At 36.6% G+C, this 21,297-nt stretch overlaps 1 protein-coding gene across 5 annotated transcripts in view; it reads left to right on the forward strand.

Moving 5' to 3' along the window:
* LOC115245961 (muscle calcium channel subunit alpha-1) overlaps positions 1-21,297 on the forward strand; it is a 63,516-nt gene that overhangs the window by 30,545 nt on the left and 11,674 nt on the right. For 3 of the 5 annotated variants that reach the window (XR_003885625.1, XM_029824491.1, XM_029824495.1), the window contains exons 9-24: positions 327-487; positions 806-908; positions 1,250-1,395; positions 1,528-1,601; positions 1,878-2,029; positions 2,199-2,316; positions 2,397-2,489; positions 2,674-2,794; positions 2,949-3,040; positions 5,488-5,660; positions 6,295-6,398; positions 6,581-6,695; positions 6,844-6,973; positions 7,142-7,308; positions 7,740-7,827; positions 8,513-8,620. Coding sequence is in view for 4 of the 5 variants with exons in the window: in XM_029824491.1 (XP_029680351.1) it covers positions 327-487; positions 806-908; positions 1,250-1,395; positions 1,528-1,601; positions 1,878-2,029; positions 2,199-2,316; positions 2,397-2,489; positions 2,674-2,794; positions 2,949-3,040; positions 5,488-5,660; positions 6,295-6,398; positions 6,581-6,695; positions 6,844-6,973; positions 7,142-7,308; positions 7,740-7,827; positions 8,513-8,620 (1,945 nt within the window). In the remaining variant the exon portion in view is untranslated. Of the gene's footprint in view, positions 1-326; positions 488-805; positions 909-1,249; positions 1,396-1,527; positions 1,602-1,877; positions 2,030-2,198; positions 2,317-2,396; positions 2,490-2,673; positions 2,795-2,948; positions 3,041-5,487; positions 5,661-6,294; positions 6,399-6,580; positions 6,696-6,843; positions 6,974-7,141; positions 7,309-7,739; positions 7,828-8,512; positions 8,621-16,270; positions 16,379-21,297 lie in introns of all 5 variants that reach the window. The other 2 variants (XM_029824493.1, XM_029824494.1) reach the window with 2 other exon arrangements.

Raw genomic sequence — 21,297 nt, forward strand, 5'->3', positions numbered from 1 at the left:
ACTCCTCGAATAATTAGATCCTTAGATTGCCGCTTCCTCATTTTTTTCATAAAAAGGGAAGATTGTAAGCGAGGAGGAAAGTCTTTTCACGATTTCTCGATATACGCGTGGATGCATTTGTAAAGTCATACTCGTTTGTCGAGCGAGAGATCGAACAAGCACGGGCAAATAAAGAGAGAACCTTCCCCTCTCCTTTCCCATCCTTTTTCACGCTCGGCTCGAGTTCCGTTTCATCGTCTTTGAATATTTCAATTACGCGCCTGGCGCATATCTCTAATCATAACGTGACGCAATTGTACGTGCACTCTGTCCCGTTTTTGGTGCAGTGAATTCTCCAAGGAGAGAGAGAAGGCAAAGGCGCGTGGCGATTTTCACAAGCTCAGGGAGAAACAGCAGATAGAGGACGATCTCAGGGGTTATCTCGACTGGATAACGCAGGCCGAGGATATCGAGCCGGAGACTGATGAACCGAAGCAAGACGGAAAAAGTATGTATACAATAAATATATACAATATAAATATTATATATATTTTTAAATAATATCGGGAACAACTATATATTTATGTAAAATAATTTTTAAACAAAAAGAAATTTATATTAAGTAATTTTCCGATATTCCCATAATATCGCATCAGTATTTATGCAACTGAATTTACACAATATTTATGTAAATGCGAGTGTATAGATGCATGTGAATAATCTGAATTTGGGAAGTTGTTCATTAAACTAAATTCTGCGAGATGAAATAACTTATTCCCCCTAGTTATGATATGCTAATTAATTGACGGAGTTTGATATTACATAGCCAAGCTACAAAACGAAATAGAGAGCACGGATCAATTAGAGGGCGATGAAGAAGGAATTCAACAAGAATCCGCCTGGAAAAAGAAAAAACGAGACCTAGAGAGGTAATCGAGTTTTGCGGAAAAATCGCTCTTCAAAATTTCTATCCTTTTAAGAAATTACATTGTAAGAAATAGTATATAAAAGTCGCGCAATAGAGAGCCATCGTCGCAAATATTTAGGGATCCTACATTGTGTTTGTGTTAGAATTGAGAAAATTCCATCTCTGAAATATCGTCGCGGAATTCTTACGCGTATGTATACATGAAACGTCTCAATGGAGATCAAAGCATCATTTATCCGAACAAATTCAAACAAGTTTGCTAAGCGCTCGTATAAACGCGAGCGAGTGGGCGAGAGCGCAAACTTTAGACTTACATTCGCGTATTGTGATGCGAATTTGCAGAGTGAACAGGCGGATGCGAAGAGCTTGCCGAAAGGCAGTGAAGTCCCAGGTCTTCTATTGGCTCATCATAGTTCTAGTTTTCTTGAATACCGGCGTTCTTGCCACAGAACATTACAATCAGCCACACTGGTTGGACGATTTTCAAGGTAAATATCACCTCTTGCTGCTTACTTAGCGGAAATAAAGTCGACTTAGCGTGTATTTGCCTTTAATTATAAACCGCTCCGGCGCCTGTAGTAATGCATTTCGTAACACGAGCTTCTTTCGTCTGCCATCAGAATACACGAACATGTTCTTCATCGTGCTCTTCTCCATGGAGATGATGTTGAAGATGTATAGTTTAGGTTTTCAGGTGAGTAATCTCATCATATATTTTCCGAAGATTCTTTTTTTTTTGTATAGAAAATATGGTAATATTAATAAATATTAATGTTATACATTATTCAATTAATTTTAATTCTTATTGTTTACTTATCAATATGTGTGACATATATTTATTAACAGAGATAAATCCGAGCATCTCTCTGTCTCTCTTTTTTTCGTGAAACAAAAAGACGTATATAAGTATCTTTTCTTAGAAAATATCTTGAACGTTCTTAATTTTCGGCTACTATAATTTTTTTCGCAGGGTTATTTCGTCTCGTTGTTTAATCGTTTCGATTGCTTCGTCGTGATCGGCTCGATCACCGAAATGATACTTACACGTACACATGTCATGCCGCCTCTTGGCATTTCCGTGCTTCGTTGCGTCCGATTGCTCAGGGTATTCAAAGTAACAAAGTGAGTACTTCTTTCTTCGAGATATAATTTATATTCAATGTAATTCTTGTAAAATTAAGCCACAACGATATTTAACATCACGATGTAATACGATGTAATAAGAATATTCCGGAAGATGCGAAACTTTGACATTCGAGATATAAGATGCGTTATTTTTTTCTCTTTGCAGATATTGGAGATCACTATCGAATTTAGTCGCCTCTCTACTGAACTCGATACAATCAATCGCCTCGCTGCTGCTCCTGCTTTTTCTTTTCATCGTCATCTTTGCTCTTCTGGGCATGCAGGTAGATTTAACGCGAAGACGTAGCGACGCGAAAACACACACACGGTTGACTTATTCCTTCAATGTTTATTCTTCGAATAGGTCTTCGGTGGAAAATTCAATTTCAACGATAATGAGGAAAAGACGCGTCACAATTTTGATAGCTTTTGGCAGAGTTTACTCACCGTGTTTCAGGTATTCGACCATTCTGTAAAGAAAGAAGCGCGGAATATTTTTTAAAAATTGCGTTGAATCGCTTTGTTCATCGCAAAGATATAACCGATTTCGCTCCCTATTTTCGGACTGCTATATTTTTCTCCTCTATTTTCTTACGCTTCTAAAAATAACATGGGATACATTTGATTTCTGCATTTCCCAGATATTAACCGGCGAGGATTGGAACGTTGTGATGTACGTCGGTATTGAAGCTTATGGCGGCGTCGCAAGTTTCGGCGTGCTCGCCTGCGTTTATTTCATTATCCTCTTCATATGCGGCAACTGTATCCTTTATCGAAAAGAGACGAATTCACGACGAGTAATCGTCACTTATCCTTCTCGCGTATTTTAAATCGAAAGTCGCGCTCGCTCAATGTAATATCGATTCGGCCTGATTTAATAAATTTTAATCGATCCTTGACAAAGATAGCAATGCAGACATTCTCCTGAACGTCTTCTTGGCTATCGCCGTCGACAATCTCGCTGATGCCGAGTCTCTAACTGCCATCGAAAAGGAGGCTGAGGAGGAGGTAAGTTTCGTTTCAATATAGTACATATGTAATACATAATGTATTAGATTGTCGATTTGCAGACGTGATGAAAATCCAATATAGATCCCATAATGTTTCGTTACATTCATTTAAGTGTCAAAATTTCATATTGAGAAAATTATCTCTCTCTTATCTTGTCAAAATTAAAGACTTTCATTAATAAAAATCGTATCCTTAAAAGAGTGATAATTTTTGCAATTATTATATATATATATGCTAAAATGTTCTTTATACAGTAGTTTGTGTCCATTGAAAGTCACGCTTTTTAATCCCTCCAGAAAATTAATGAATAATATTGAAATATATAATCACATACACACACATACACACATGTGCTATTCCTCGATGTAAAAAAAATATCGGAGCAATAAATCCGCGCGTATACGTCGTTGTTTTCCTGAAAGATTTCAAGATTATTATATAACTCTTCCAAACGAGCTGTTTCTTCCGGATTTCCATAAATGATCAGGCTAATTTGGCCGCCCTATCTCTTAAGAGAAGCGATGTCTTTTACGTCGCGCGAAGCATTTGCGGGAAATGAATATCGTGAGGCACATTATGCGAGTTCGCTCGAATGAGTCTAAAGGCATGACGACGACAGAACGACGCCTATCCTGGTAAATGAGCGTCGCGTTTAACGTTTGTACGGGACGATAAAAAGAACGTCGCCTCAATTTTCTTTTACTGTGCGTTGTATCGACGATGGCACGCGTGAAACTATCAGACTTATCAGGATTCTATCCCATAAAATTGATCGACCCGATAATATTAATTCATCCGATAAATTAATATCATTCTTTTCGTGTAAAAAAACGCCCTAATACTGTCTAGAATTAAATACAATGTCTTCTAGAATCCCGTTAATCTTTAATGATAGATTATTTCATCAATCACTCGTGTCGATTATATCCTAAAATAGAATTTTAATTACAATTTACACAAAGTTATAATATTCCCTGAAAAGTTTCTAAGAAAAAAATTGACTTTTTAAATACATCAAAGAATGTCGCGTTAGAATTATAGTAAAAATTTTGCAGTAATTTTTGTAACAGTAAATATAAAAAATATTGATTTAAATAAATGGATATAAAAATTATGATGAGTATTATACCGAGATATCTGAAGAAATGGCTATATATAACATGCGACTTTTTTTTATGAAGTGTATAGCTGTTGCAATTTACGCGACGCAAGCAATGCAATTTTACTATGTAAGGTAATTTAAAACCGTGCCGGCATAAAGTTCGAAAGCTGATTAATCATACTTCCAAGTGGAACAACATTGATGAAAAACTGTCGAATGCGCCGCGGAAATTCTACGCCGCTGTAAAGCGTACGTTTTTTTAACGTACAACGTACAATTCTCGTTGCATTAAGAATTACAATAAAGAATTTGTTATACATTTCGTTGCTTTATCCAATATGCAATTTCTGTATTCAATATTTTTAACAAATTTCCACACATATTGAATATATATTATATTTATATTTTTAATATTATTTTTTCTCGCACATTCCTTCACAGATATATAAATTTAATATATGTATAAATTTTTATATACACATTTTCATACTTTTTAATAATAAAAACATAAAAGTTATATGATGACGAATCAAATATGCGTACCATTCCTATTGTTATTTATCAATAGCAATCTAACAAGTAGTAAAGAAAGTATATGGCTTTCTTTTATAATGCAAGCTGCACCTCACTACACTTTTAAGTCGTGAGATCGCGGTAATAAAAGAATTTACTGCTCTCTATCGACTTAAATTTTTTATTATGGATTTTCATATCACGTTCGTCTTATGATTTATACGGGGATGGAGAAAAAGAATTCTCACGTTTCTATGCAAACAAATGGACATGTTTTTATTTTATAGATATGTAGGAATATTAATGAGATATGATTAATTTGTAAATTCAGCAAATGATGCTACGATAACAGCTTCAGATTCAGCACACAAAAGTACTAATCCAATTCTTTATTCAAATTTTTCATATGCTTCACAGATTATTTTTATTGACCGACGTTAATAAATTGTATATTGTGAAAAATGTGCTCCTGCAATACGTTTTATAAAAAGGATACTGTAATGAATACACAAGTAAAACAATAATTGAAATTAAACTAAATTTTATCGGCTAAATCAAACATAGTATGACTTTTGCCCATCTTTTACTACTAGATGATGTCTAATATTACAAATTCATAAATTATTTGTAATTTACAAAATTAATTGTAATTTACAAGTTGTGTAATAAGACATTTTTAATTAAAATTTTAATTTTAATTTTAATTTGATAAACGCGTTTCGAAAACGCGTTGTTGTATTTTATCGGAATACTTTTTGCACGAGATCATTGTTAGTTATTGCTTTCGTCTGAATCACTTGACAGATAATCTCCCCTTTCTACCTTTTAGGCGGAGAAAAATAAATCTCGCAGCGGTTCACCGACAAGGGACGAAGTCAGCGGCGAGGCCGGCGATGACGGTGGCGAGGGGACCGGTGGGGAGGACGAGGGCGCTGGCTCAGATCTCGAACAAGATCCTAACGAGACAATGGAGGACTACGAAGCCGCACTCGATACAGAAACGTAAGCCCTTTTATCGCGTAACGCGGCGTAAGTTGTAATAACAGCAGCGTGTGTTATTACGTCGACGAGAGATTAAAGAGTGCGGTTATTAGCGCACACCCCTCTCTCCTTATGCAATGCTATTATGATCGGTAATGCATGGGAGGATTCGTAAGAATCGATAATCGTAATTCAAAGATTAACAACGCTCGGCATTTCGTTATTAACTATGCCCTTTCGTGAGTAATTTTTAAATTCTCAAACTGCTAATTTATTTTAAAAATTTAGTGAATTTTTTTTTAATAATGAGATTTTAATTTTCGAGATATTAATGTCTTGTCACTATAAATCAAATCATTTTTATAAAGATATAATTGAAGATTTCTATCTGTTTCAAGATAAGATATTAATATCTCGATAATTATTCATCATTAAATTTTGGTAAATATATATATATATATATGTGTGTGTGTCACTACATTTTTAAATAAATTTTTTAATAGATAAATATATATAAATATATATTTCTCTATATATGTTTTATAGATGCCAAATAAAATTTAAAGAATGTCACAAATTCGAGAAGATATCATTTTCAAGAAAGCCAACTTGTTTAGAACGTTAATCTATGTTGATTAATTATCGCTGATTATAGATCAGAGAAAAGCGAGGATATGAATACGCACAAAGTGCGACTCAATGTTGAGTCTGATGAAGAAGTGGAAGAAGAAGAGGAAGGTGAACAAGAGGAAATGCAAGGTGCTTTCATTATCTGAATTTTCCTACGTTTGTTTCAGGAATTAATAATAAAATATGATAAGATATTTTTCGCGATTAATGTAATGATTTTAAGATATAAATGTTTCTATTATAGAAATGCTAAACTGAATGAAATAAAATATTTGTAAAGTTATAAAAAAAAAGATTAAATTCTCTTTCAGATGACGGACAAGAAGTATCGGCCAGGCCGCGAAGAATGTCCGAGTACAGCGTGGCCACCAAAAAGGAACCGATACCAGCTGGTTCGGCATTCTTCATTTTTTCAAACACCAATAGGTATAAAAAAGCTTCTTGAAGATTTTTATTTTCTAATAATAAAAATAAAAGTGAAAGCTAATTCGAAATCGAATTTTCTCAATTTTTTCCGAATGTCTCTCTTTCAAGCAACTTATCTCGATCGTGTCTCTTTTTGATCGTTTCGCAGGTTTCGCATCTTCTGCCATTGGTTCTGCAATCACAGTTACTTCAGCAATGTGATACTAATCTGCATTATGATTTCCTCCGCCATGTTAGCCGCCGAGGATCCGCTGAATGCTTCGTCGGACAGGAATCAGGTATTTTAATCGCATCGAAAGATAAATCGAGAGATGTTTGATTCTTTTTTTTTTTTTTTTTTTAGCAACCCCATTCTCTGAATCTTTAAACGCGGAATTATCGAGAAATATCAACATAAAAATGATCTATGAAATAAGTGTGGCGTATATACGTCTGGTATGTTGCAGATATTGAATTACTTTGACTACTTTTTCACTACTGTCTTCACGATTGAAATCTGTCTCAAAATGGTCTCATACGGCTTCATCATCCACGAGGGCGCGTTTTGCCGGTCGGCTTTTAATCTGCTCGATCTCCTCGTCGTTTGCGCTTCTCTAGTTTCCATGTCTGTCAGGTATATATCTATGTATTTTCTTCGCTACAATTTATCTTCTCTTTATTAGATATTAATATTTCTAACCCAGTTTTGCAAGTAAAAAGTAAAAAAATATAAAAAAGCTATTTTTTAACTATCTATACAGCTATGATTATAATTGTCTGTTGAATTTTTCATTAAGACACTATATATAATTTTATATCTATTTATAATTATAATTGTGCAATTTTTCATATCATAGTATCATATGAAAGTTATATGAATTGTGAATGAAGATCAGAATTTCGTCGAAAAAAGTTTGATTATTTGAAAGATAAAGCACGCTTTTTAGATAATTCATTAAATTTAAGTAAGCATTTAATTGAAGGTTTAGTATAATTTCTTTCGTCGCGTTTATTTTATATTAATACAACTATTTATCGTATATATTTTTATGTATATATTTGCAGCACTGGCGCATTCTCCTTCATCAAGGTGCTCCGAGTGCTTCGTGTCTTGAGGCCGCTGCGTGCCATCAATCGCGCCAAGGGATTAAAGGTATCTCTTTCATTTGTCTCACCTATCCGCAAGTCCGCTAAAACCGGCCCGATTCACACAGCATACGCGTCCTTACAGTAGAACGTAATAGTAACGCCAGAGGCATAATATACCGTAATGTCCACAGCCAGCTAAATTAAAGAGTACGCTCCCGTTAGTCCGACCGTGATTGCCATGCGAAGTCGCGATTATTCAATACAAATGGTGGAAGAGCGCCGAGCTAACTTTGAAAAAAGCGCGCAAACGAGCTATTTCCGTTCCCACATACCGAGGATTCGTATCACGCGACAATTTATTTTTATTTATTTTTATATACAAGATACGAATATTATTTATCATCAATTTCTTTTTTCTAACCGATCAACAAAAGTCTCCGTAGCAATTTCTCCGCAAAGAAATATTAAAAAGCCGTTCTTTCACTTAGAAAAACACTTCTTTTATTTAGAAATTGAGAAATAATCTCGAATTCTTAATTAAAGAAACATAATTAGAGAGGTACGGTTTTTGATTCGCTCTCTACGACGACAATGCTTTCCGCGACTTCCTCGAGACAGCTACTCAAACTCGTCGCCGAGAAAATACGCGCTAAAATAAGATTGCTAAAAGCGTTTAACGCGATAATTTCCATCTCTCCATCTCACCGAAGGGCGAATATATATATTATGAATTAATGTTGTGAACCCAGCACGTAGTACAGTGCGTCATCGTAGCGGTAAAGACTATCGGAAACATAGTCCTCGTCACCAGCCTCCTGCAGTTCGTGTTCGCCGTCATTGGCGTACAGCTCTTCAAGGTAGGATATCGGGCCCCGATACACCGACACGGCCTCGAAAAAGCTCTTCTCCGAACCTCTTGTAGTATACATTAGAGTGGCATAATGTTTTATCAATTGATACTCTCCCCCCGCCCTTCCCCTAGCCCTCGCCCCCTACTCTGTCTTTAAAAAAAAAATCTCAGCCCTAAATTCCCATCCTTTCCTTTCTCTCTCTCTTTCTTTCTCAAGACCAGATTTCCACATTTATTCATCCGTTTGCCCACACATTTTTTAATGCAATCTCAGCCAGAAAAATGCCAGAATAATTCACCATCACCATATATTTACACCACTACTATTACAACTATACCTAGCTACGCCTTTACTCGATATCTCGGCAGCTTCTTCGACGATTATTTCCGCTCTGTTGTGAAATACGCAGTTGGGTTCGTAATCGATTAACGGCTGTTTCCGCGAGCATTATTATCTATTTAAGTTGGAGTGATCTTGACGAAAAAGCACAACTAAATCTCTCTGTTTTTCGAGAGAACGTATGCATTCAAAACCTTTTCGCTTTTACAATTAAATCAAATATTTATTATGCGTTTTTCCTGCACACTGAATTTTTATCACGCGCACGTGACTTTGACGATTTTTATCACCGTTTTGCACACCTTCATACACGTTTGTGTGGATATACGACCCGGATAAGTTTCATCAATGATCGTCGCTGAAAGCTTTCATAGAATATCCCAGCTCGCGACAATATCGATACGGATCGATGATTCGCGCGCGATTCCGCGCCAACCTACGGAATTAACGAATCCATGGTCCAATTAAAGAGAACGTCCCGATTCCGACATATATCGATATGCGCGCGCGAAAGCGACACGTGGGAAAATAATCGTCGGAGTGGCGCGAGCACGAGGCGAATGTTGTTTTCTCTGACAGATGCACCTCTGGGTACCCTCCACCCCCCCCCCCTGTGAAATAAGCTGTTTTTTGGCGTGTAACTTACTCATTAATTGGGTTTCTTGTCTCGATACTCTCCCCGAAATCTCTCGAGACCACGATTCCGTTTTTTTTTTTGTGTTTCCCTCTGTATAAAATTGTATGTCAGCACTTCGTTTATTATCAAAGGCCAACTTGATTGTTCGCCTTTATTGTCCCGTTTTTTTATATTGATGTAGCTCATTCAATAATAAACCGATGTTGGATCGTCCGATAGTCGCGTCATTCATATATGTATAACTTGACGATCCTTTTACTTCTATATATTTTTTTTAAAATGATGTATTTATAAATGTCCAAAAATACCGCAGTAAAATTACATATTAGAAAATTTTTTAAATAACGAGAAGAGAAGAGAAAGAATAGGTTTTTTTTATCAATTGAGAAAAGATTTATTATGATGGAATACAGAGATAATTCTTCATAATATAGATTATATACCGTGTAATTTTATATATTTATTTCTATATATTATTTTGCTACGTCAAAACTGGGCCAAGTACTTACTTAAAACTTGAAAAAAAAAAAACACGCGAGAGAGAGCTTTATGTGAAATTTATTTGAAAGGCTCTCTCGGCTCAATCAAATTATCTACACGCTATAAAGCTATTTATGTTTCAATACACTTAATAATATATAGTATGTCTTCGATTTAGTATAAAAGCAGTTTTTTAGTAACAGTTTTCGATGATTTAATTATGAGAAATGTGATTTACTATTTTTTTTGGATGTATAGCATGATTATAATCCAAATCGCGATAGAGATATATCAACAGATATATATGCATGTCGTTTTGAATATTAAATAAAATTCCCAGAAAAATGCAAAAATCTCATATCACTGTGTTATCATTCGTTGATAGCATTAAAGCAAGAAAAACGCTGTTGTGATTTCACGTTCGTAAAAAAATGAAAAAAAAAAAAAAAAAACGAACACCGTTCTCGTTAGACTATAAAAACAAAAACAGTTACAGAAATATTATATCGCATAGTGATTTTTTACATACGTATGTATGTACGATTTTGTTCAGAATTATTACGAAGAGACAGAACAATTTTGTCACATACACATATACCTACATACATACACACACACACACACACATACACATATTAATATATGATACGATTTTCCGCCGCGAAAGTTTCTTTCATGCGAGTGCGATTCTCTGTCGTTTCAATATCGACATGTTTCGATATATCCTATTTTTTCAGAATCATATTGAATTATAATTGTTTATTAGAAATCATTTTTTTTTAAATAATGAAAATAATTGGAGCAACACAACAATACAATCTATAATATGGGCTATGATTTTGAAAAGAAAAATAATCTGTAAAAAGAAGATAAGATCGAGTGAAATAATTAAAATCTTTGGGTAGAATGGATAATACAATGTCTTGTATAATGATAAAAAAATGTGTAGTGATCGTAATCTATCAATATTTTTCGAATTGCAAATCCGATCGGATAACTATTCGCACGTTTATTGTGATAGTTTTGGAATAACTATATTATTTTCTCTTATAAAAAATCACACAGCATTATCTTATTTATTCAATAGTCTCGATTACTCCATTTGATCTTATTGTAGTAGATCGTGTCGATGTAATATAGTATTATATGAACGTATACATATAGTGGATGAGCGATTAAGGGGAGATGAGACGGCAGCTCAAAAGCAGATCGGGGATAGTAGAGTGTAAACAAAAAAAAAGGGGGGGCTTTACGCAAGGCCTAACATGCCTTTGCTCTTTCAGCTTTCGTTTTTTGCTCCCATTAGCTAGACACACCTATGATATACCCTTTTATATATATATATATACATATATATTTCTCTCTCTTCTTCTTTTCACCATCACGAGACTTTTTGCTGCTCGAGATTTGATAAATTATATCGTTGTACAACGACACGAAATCAATCACGCATTAACACGCACAAATCCACTTACATTCACATATATACGTATATTTATAGTGCGTAAAAAAATGTTCAAGCTTTAGGGTCTTTGTGGATTGCCGTTTAAGACATTCGTCGTTTCAGTTTGAATCTCATCCACGTCGTCAAATCGATGTCTTTTGATGATTTTCTTAAACTCTGAAAAAGAGAGAAAAATCGTGCGTGAGCTGATGGTCACGTCCCGTGCAGTTTTTTCCTTTTTTCAAAGTTCAAGAAAGCCTTCAAAGGATTTGATGACGTGGATGAGATTTAAATCGAAACGACGAATGTTTTATAAACAGCATAAAGAAAAACTTCCCTTTGCTTTTTAAGAAATGAGAACGCGTCGCTGAAAAAGATATTTATTGATGTTCAAAGAGACAGACTCTAGCTTGAAAAAGATATTTGTAAATAAGATTTCAGATTAGCCAATTATCTTTTACACCGTTATTTCGGGAACTCTTTGATTGCACTCTTTGATCGTAATGTTTAAGAAATTACTGATGTCTTAAATAAAAATATATAAAAGAAATAAAAGATAAATTTAATTATTTGGTTATATATATTGAGGTACACAGTTTTTTGTGCACTATAGATAATCGGGGCAGATCGATACGAGCCAAAAAAATCATGCAAGAGTTATCGAATTAACAATTAATAAAAAATGGACATATGTATGCATATATTATATAACTTGAAACATTTTTTACTTTTCTTTAAAATATATAGTTACATAGAATTGTACGTAGCATGGTTCTAAAATAAAGTTGAGACTACTATATAACGTATATTCCTCGATTTTTTTGTGGAAACAGAGGAACCCCTCTATAAAAATATACGCAGTTGCTCTCATGATTATTTAAAGATATCCTTCGATATGCGGCTCGAGCGGTGCCGATCTCCCCCCAACAAACATACCCGACCATATATACTTCGCGGATACATGTATACACCCACAGAGGCATTTATATCCTTCAATTTTTATCTTTTTACACGCACACATTTCTATCCAACCAGCTAAAAAATTGAAAATAAAAAAGAAACTCACGCAGCCTTCGTGATTTTAAGATTGAGTAGTAGAGGATATTTGAGAATTGCATGCTTGTGCCGGCTGAGCGTTGCTGAGTGGTGTGCCGCTATATTAACATGAGAGAGAAAGGTGAAGGAGAAGAAGAAAAGGACACTGTTCCTTTCTCTTTCCTTCTCGTAAGCTTCACTCGCCGCGGGACTCTGCCGCCGGATAATCGAAAGGGGGAAAGATCACGAAAAGCGGTCCCTATACGCGCGCCTAGACCCATAATTGCTGCAAAAGGAAGCACCACGGCAATTTCCTTTTCCGTTCGTTTTCGTAGGCATAGAAATCGTCGATCCCGATCGTCCCGATTTTGCTTCGTAAGCCCGGCTTAATGTTAAATGCTACGAAAATCGGTATCAAAAATTATTACATCGAAGATTTAGATTGAAAATTGAAGATTCAAATTTGAGACCGATTAGAAATAAAAGGAGCAAAGATCTCTTTGTCCTGATTGGTCAAATTTGAATCTTCATTCTTTAATCTTAATCTTCGATGCATGTTTTGTTATTATGCTTTTATTATGGAGTTGTACAGAGATAGAAACAAATTAGAACTGAAAAAGTTTCTCGAATCATTATTTAACAAAACTTTCGACTCTTGTGATTCAGGGGCAATCGAGATCGATAAAAAAAGATTCGTATAGTCTCATAAACTTATTAGACGAGCTCGATAGAAGCGGCTATTAGATGAATCAATGTTGATTAGATTAAATTAGGCGTTACAAATCTCAAATTTATTTCGATTAGCTCTATATCGCAAAACGACGATCGTTTTGGGATCACGTTAATCCTTTATTGAACTTGTCATCGCATCCTCTTGCGAAGCTTAATAGATATCATTAATTTTCCCATCGAGATCTCTATAGAAAGCTTCTTAAACACTCGCGGACAAGAGTATCAAGTGTGCTTCGTAAGAGATATTAAAGTTCTTCGCTCGATAAAGGATATAACGAAATATTTCGCCAGCACCATATTGACGCAGGATATCGAAATATGGAATTCGGCGTTTAATAGTGCAATAGGGGAAGATATAGAGTAACACACACATACACACACACACATACATATATATAGAGAAGATGGTAGAATAGTTGACATTCTCTAGGCTACGTTTATATTAGCTTGTTTTGATTATTAATCTTAGGCAGAGACAAGTCGTTCAGCCCGAGAACATTTATCTATCTTACCTGTCTATCTCTATCTACTTATCTCTCTCTCTCTCTCTCTCTCTCTCTCTCTCTTTCTCTATATCTATATATATATATATATATTTCTCTCACTCTCTCTCTCTTTATCTCTTAGGCAGAGACAAGTCGTTCAGCCCGAGAACATTTATCTATCTTACCTATCTTATCTATCTCTATCTACTTATCTCTCTCTCTCTCTCTCTCTCTCTTTCTCTATATCTATATATACATATATATATTTCTCTCACTCTCTCTCTCTTTATCTGTATATATATATCGCTCGTAGTTTCATGTGTATCGATCGCCCTACCATGTCCCCCCCCCCCTCACACGCACATATACAAACATACACACACATGTATGCGACGTGCGGTATTGGGTGTCACAGAAGTAGCTAAGCGCAAGCTAGCTCCGCGAGTGCCTGGTTTCGAGTTCTCGATCAACGGGGTGCGAGAGGGTGAAGATGCGCCGCTCTCTTCCCAGAAGGCGCGCAGCGATCACAATGCAATTGTGTGCAGGCGCGATAAACAAAAAGGCGATAAATGTTGCGCGGGATAATAAATGATGCTCTCGGTATCGACGCCGGTCGAGCTTGCGAGGTGGAATTTTCAGCTTCGGGAATCCGCGAAGCTTCCTGCGACGCGACATCCGTCGCAAGAGAAGCGAGCAATTTAAATTCTTGAGAAAAATTGAGATTTAGCATTTCTTTTTACATAGGGGTTTAAATATCTTGTGTGTGTAAAAGTATAATACTTAAAGTAACTAATAAAAAAGAAAGAATGTTTCGGGAAAAATTATATTTATGGCAAAATGAAGTTTCACGCCGCAGGATATATTTTTATAACAGATGCACGAGAGAGAGAGAGAATGTAATCGTAGTTGATCAATGAAATATAAAAATACGACATTATTATGATATCCGTTACTAGAGTTACTTCTTCGTGAGAATTTTTTAGATCGTTCCAATTTCAACTTGCAATTTTCAAGATCTGCACGATATATATTTGAAACGATAACGACTTTGAGCGCGGTATCTGCCAATTTTATCGAAAAGCGACCCAAACGAGCGATATCCCACACGATTCACAAACGTAAGCGATTTATCGAACACGCTCGTAGTCGCGCATGTAAAATTGACTTTCGACGAGGAAATGCCGATGTTTCCCGGTCCAAAAACCCCATAGGTGCATTGCCGAGAAAAAACATCGAGCACTGATGGGTCGGATGGATGGCGAGGGCTTAGTTCACGATGAAAAAAAAAAAAAAAAAAAAAAAAAGGAAAAAGAAAGAAAGGACACCGACGCGGTAATAGAGGCGCGACGACGACGACGATAAAAGCGACGACCCGGTGGCGCGCGTGACGCAACCCGGGATTTCCGCGGAGTTTTCCGGGATTTCCGCGTATTGCTTTCCGCTCCGAATCCGCTTGTACGACCCCCTTCTTCTCCACCTGCGTCAGCATCCTGGAGGATTTATGTATTTATACGGGCTGGACCGCATCCGAGAATGCCGTCGTGTGTCAGGAAGGAAGGAGGAAGAGATGAGGTGAGGAGAAGGAGGATCTCCCCTCGATAATCGTCGCCGGTGTGTAATCGCGTTTGCACTCGAATCCGCGATTTATGACCGGTCACGTCAGCGTACCGTGGTCGTTGTACGCGCGTACGAGATCTCCGGCTTGATTAATGCAGGAAGGAATGATGGAAATAATATACAGCGTCCATTCCTCTTCTCGTTGTTGAACGTCAGGGAGCTCGCGCCGCTAATGGAGGAGCTTCTTCTTTTCGTTGATCGATGGACGCGACGCGCCATCCATCCGGCGGAGTAATAAAAGCGCGATAGACAAGAGAGCGTTTCTCGCATTCATGGCACGATATGTCGAATTATGCAGCCGGAAAAGAAAGCTTAGCGAAGAATTAGCGTAATCACTAACTTTTGTATCTTTCTTGATATGCTATCAAATATGCCTTTAGTAGTAACCATCCAACCAAAAAATATTATAATAAATATGTGTGTGTATAATTTCCCAAATACAGAAATATGACGTAGAAAAACCTCTCATAAATAATACAATCAATAAATAATAAAGATCATGTTACGATAAATTCTCTAAAAAGCCTCATCATTATCTTTTTCCAAAACATTTTCGATTTAGCAGCGTATGTGCGAATCAAATGCTTAATCCATCGTTTCGCGCTTGATGATTGGCGATGGCGCCGGTTGTTGGTGACAAAAAACCTCTTTCACACTGTACGAGCACTAGCCATCTTTCCCGGTTTAGACGCTTTTTGCTACCCGACTCCGGTGAGAAAACCCCCCCATTTTCCCCCTCCCCCTGCCCCTGGAGTGATACCTAGTCACCTGAAATTAATGCTACTCTATTTTTTTTGTTCTCTCTCACTCTCTCACCACCCCACGTGTTCCCCGCTGTGCTCGCTCGCCCCTGCTCGTCCGCAACTGAAAACGCTACGTGAAAAAAGTACGTAGTGAAGTGTGTGATTGTCGCCATTAAAACGATCGGCAACATTATGTTGGTCACCTATCTCCTACAGTTCATGTTCGCTGTTATCGGGGTACAGCTGTTTAAGGTAAAGAGACATCCAGCCACATCCACTTAGAAAAGCTTACTAAGCGAACGAGAAACTGCGTTACCAATTTTTCACTATGCCTTCACTTTTCTTTCTTCTCGTATTTTCTTTCTATCGTCTTTCTTTGCACTTATTTTCACTTCCGCCGTTCGATGACGATGGTGGAAAATGTCCGGCAGAATTTCTCCGGCGATCGAATTTTCCTAAGCGAAATACGGAGGGAGATGGGAAATGGCAGCGTGTGATGACGCAAATCATTGTATAATTAGTTTTATAAGATGTTAAATATAAATATTCAAGAGAGAGAGAGAGCCCCCCCTCCCCCCAAAAAACGAAGAGAAAAGAAAGGGCAAATCGAAAAAGAGAGAGCTTTGAAAAATATCGAATCGAGAGCGATCTTCACGGAGAGAAACAGAGAGAAGCTGTGCAACTTTCAAAGGTATCGGATGAATTGTGTATCGTCGCGCGTAAATGAAATTTGTAAAATACAACAGAGATAGCACGAGGGAGGATCATCGAGCTACCGAGCTAAATGTTAAAAGAGCGACTAAGAAGCGCGAACGAGAGACGACGAGGCTAATTAGAAAAGAGAGAAAAATTTGAATCGCGGCGAGGACTTCCACCACTCGACCCCCCCCCTTCACTATGCCTCCACTTTTCTTTCTTCTCGTATTTTCTTTCTATCATCTTTCCTTGCACTTATTTTCACTTCCGCCGTTCGATGACGATGGTGGAAAATGTCCGGCAGAATTTCTCCGGCGATCGAATTTTCCTAAGCGAAATACGGAGGGAGATGGGAAATGGCAGCGTGTGATGACGCAAATCATTGTATAATTAGTTTTATAAGATCTTAAATATAAATATTCAAGAGAGAGAGAGAGCGATCCTTGGTTTCGTGATAATGATTAAGAAATTCAAGAGAACGAATAATTAATTTGTGAAATGAAAATGCAAACATAAATTTCTGAAAATAAGTAAAATCAAATTTAACATTGAATATGTATACGCCTGACTATAAAATTTTCTCTGAGATATTAATGACAACATTGCACATTTTATGAATCAAAATAAAAATATATAACATTACTCGATAAAATTAGAGAAGGAGGGGAGAAAAGAACTCTATTAAATAATAATAATATGATTAAATAACAATAGAAAATTAGACCTCTGTATATACAATTACTCCGTATTTCGCAAAATTGCTTTTTTCCCATTATTTTCTTCCCATCTTTCCCATCTTTCGCATTTAGGCAAACAATTTTGCAGACTTCTTTCCCTTTACTTTTCTCATAATTAAAAATAATTATCGATCACAGAAAAAATATGCAAACATTTCCAAGATATTCATAAAGCTAGTTTGCCTAAGTGTGTGTTTCAAGTTCTTTCTCTCTTTTTCTCTACTTTGTTATTTTTATTTTTCATCCTGAACCGTACAAGGGAACGTATCAGCAGCAAGATGCAGCGTTTTACGACGTCGAAGTGAATATGTTGCGAAGCTTCTAACGCAATAACGCCGTAACATGGCGAACTATCATACGTTCCGACGAAAGCAACTTTTTCCATGTAAGATTCCTTTTATTGCGAAATTACCGGATATTATTCGATTATCTGAGCGATATATCATTGCGCCATTGGTTATTAATTATCACACGCGATTCTGACACGATAGACCGAAATGAAGACGGATTACCCCGCAGATGCATATATCTCTCGTTGCTGCCGGTATCTCTTTCTTTGTACATCTCCCTCTTTTATGGCAACATCCTCGAGCACGGTAACGCTGTTATTAACCAGTATAACGCTTTTGACCAAGAAAAACCAGGCAATTGTCGTGTAATTATTCGTCGACGTGCAAATTATGTATTGTATATATATATATATATATATATATTAAATATACATATATCTATATTTTTGTATATAACATATATATATATATTTATTCTCGTCTCTCTCACACAACCAACGATACGCATATCGTATAGCCATATCGCATCTCCCTTTAAAGATAGACACCCTTTAACCAGGCATGCCAGTTTCGCTGTATGTGAGAATGAAGCTTTAATCGTAGTGCATGCTGGCCGTCCACGTGCACCGAAACCACGAGTTACACGTGATTACGTGGCAGAACGAAGCAAATTCTTTATATATATATGTATAACACCTGGTATATATTATAAATTAAGGTACATTAAGATAAATCGTAATAAAGAAATAAAAGTTAGATATTAGTAAGGAAATTAATAAAGATTAAACAAATTAACAAAAATTCACGGATTTATATATTAACGATTATTTTTATATAAATATTAATTTATTTAAAGCTTACTACGATATTAATAAAAAAATATTAGCTTTTTTAATAAATATTTATGAATTATCTTCGTCAAAATTGTGTCGATATACGCGATGATAATTTCTATCTCTTTTAAAGGCTGCGATTGAAACGCACGGTTATTATTTTTTTCTTTTTTTTATATTAACTCAACCGTTTCGTTTTGCCACGACTAGACACCAGTTCTCCACGACTCACAAGATCCCAGAAAACTGTAGAAGAGACTGTACACTTGAATTTAGGGTTTAGATGAAAGAGATAGATTGTTCGAACAGCCGTAGAGAAAGATGACGCAGATGTCTGTAAGACAGCGTTATGTTTCACAGCCGCAAAGTATGAAATAGCGTTGAAGTTATTCGCACGCGGTCCGGTCGGGACCCGTGATGTGCTATTAGAGATAGTTTCCCCTATGTTAAAGCTGCGACAGAAGTTCCAACAGTTACTTTACGTACGTGTACATTACACGCGGCGTGTGAGATTCTTCACCGACTTCGACTTCGCATTCATACACACGCCGGAAGTGGAATGCGGTGTGTAGACAATGTATAACCAACTCCCCCGCATCGCGACGTTTTAAAATCAATATCGCTGCGCGCTTCGCAAAATTGCATTCTATTGAAATTCCGAGCCTCCGACGTGACGAGACGATACAAGCGAAATACATCGTTTCTCCGTTTTTCCCACATAATGCTTATTAATGTGGCTTACGAATGAGTCGGCTTGCATCACACGACGATGTAACCGTTAACGGTAAGACGACATTTAATAGAAACGTCAGATACCTCGTGGTTACGGTTAGTCCGACGCGTTGCATGGAATCTGGATATATTCTTGTTTTCCTTTTTTTTTTCCCGAATGTTATAAATGCGTAAACGTTTGTTGCGTTTCGATATGAGGCGAGCCGGGGGTTATTGCGGTAATATATAATCGAATTTACAAATCGCGGGATTTTTCTATCTATCTTGATCGCGAATATGTGCAAATAATTATATTTATAAATGTTGTTGTTTAATCCACGTGGATTATTTTATTTACGAGAATATTATTTTGGCAGAGTATGTGCCGTTCTATGAAAAGGCAGAATTATGTAAGAATCGTGTTTAAATATCAATTAAAGTCCTATCGATCTGACGAAGCCGTTTGGTAAAATAAGTGCGGGAAAAATATATATGTAATCGATCTGATGACGTCGTTTGACGAATTAAGCGGAACAAAAATGTAATATCTTTACAGTCCGATAAAATAGTTAAGTGGAACGTGATTTCTTTTTAGGAAAATGATAAATTTGATATAAAATTGATTGAGTATTAGATTGTCGATGGTATATTTAATGTGTCTCTCGTATCAAAATTAATTAGCATATATTCGTAATAATTGTAGAAGATCAAATTTTGCCATCTTGTTGAAACTACGCGTAACAAATTATCAGAATGTAGTGAAATATTCAACGAGGGAGATAAAACGCTTTTTAATATACCAATAACGAAGTAAAGTCGGGATAGAGGGTCATAAAGGGGGACTGCCCACCATTAAGGTTTCTCTAATAACCATTAACGAGAGAGAGGGGTAATGCTGCGGTTAATTAGAATCGTCGACATATTCTCAACACACTTGGCAATGTTCCATGAATACTTTAATGTCTTTCATTATGACCGTGTATCCCGACGTTTGCGGCCATCGGTCCCAATGATTATGGCCGTTCATCCCAGAATAACCCTGCAAGCCCCGCAGGATCGTTCGTTTCCACGTACAGATATTATTTTCCCTCAATATGTATATGAAAAAAATTTTTCTTTCATCAACGCGAAAGACAATATCTGAATTAATAGATATGATATAAAAAAAGAACAAAAAAAAAAAGAAAAAATATATATATATACATCGCGACGAGATAGTGCTGCTTCTGCACGAGCCGCGATACGTGCAACGCCTGTGCTTTTTTACTTGCAAGCAATTATGGATTACAAAAAAATGGAAGAGGAGAGGATGGGTGGAAAAGAGGAAGGCAGGAAGGGTGGGAGGGAGGTAGGGAGGTAGGGAGACGATCACAAAATCGTCAGCTACGCGCTGCTGTCAGCGGGTATGGGTGGGTCCTCCGTTGTTGTTTCAATCTGTTCGTTATTTTAGCCCGCACCAGCTCGTGTTACGTAGGTGGCAATTAGTACAATTTGGCGCGTCACACACACGATGGCCCATTATTCGTGCTTTTTCCCCATGTCGTGTCCGAGTCTCGCCTACGCGGGCGCGCCATGTCGACAGATAATGTGGAGCGATCATGTAGACACGATGATCTTGTTGATAACATTTTATTATATCACGGAGTGTTTTTACAAATTGCAACCCTCTCGATTGTTCAGGTGCGATAATTGCGCCCTTGAAGAAACACCTTCGCCGCCCTTTTCCAAACTTCCCTTCTCACGAAGAGTCGTACTATCTCTTTAAATGAACAACGCGTGTAAATAAATTGTACTATTATACAAGTTTATTTGAGGGTTTGATGCTAAAATTTCCATAATTAACTATGCTATTATCTTATGGCTAAAACCATACGCTCATAATGTAATTACAACTGTGTTTTATA

The sequence above is a fragment of the Formica exsecta genome, unplaced genomic scaffold (assembly GCF_003651465.1).
Source record: "Formica exsecta isolate Colony F162 unplaced genomic scaffold, ASM365146v1 scaffold138, whole genome shotgun sequence".
Taxonomy (NCBI): Eukaryota; Metazoa; Arthropoda; class Insecta; order Hymenoptera; family Formicidae; genus Formica; species Formica exsecta.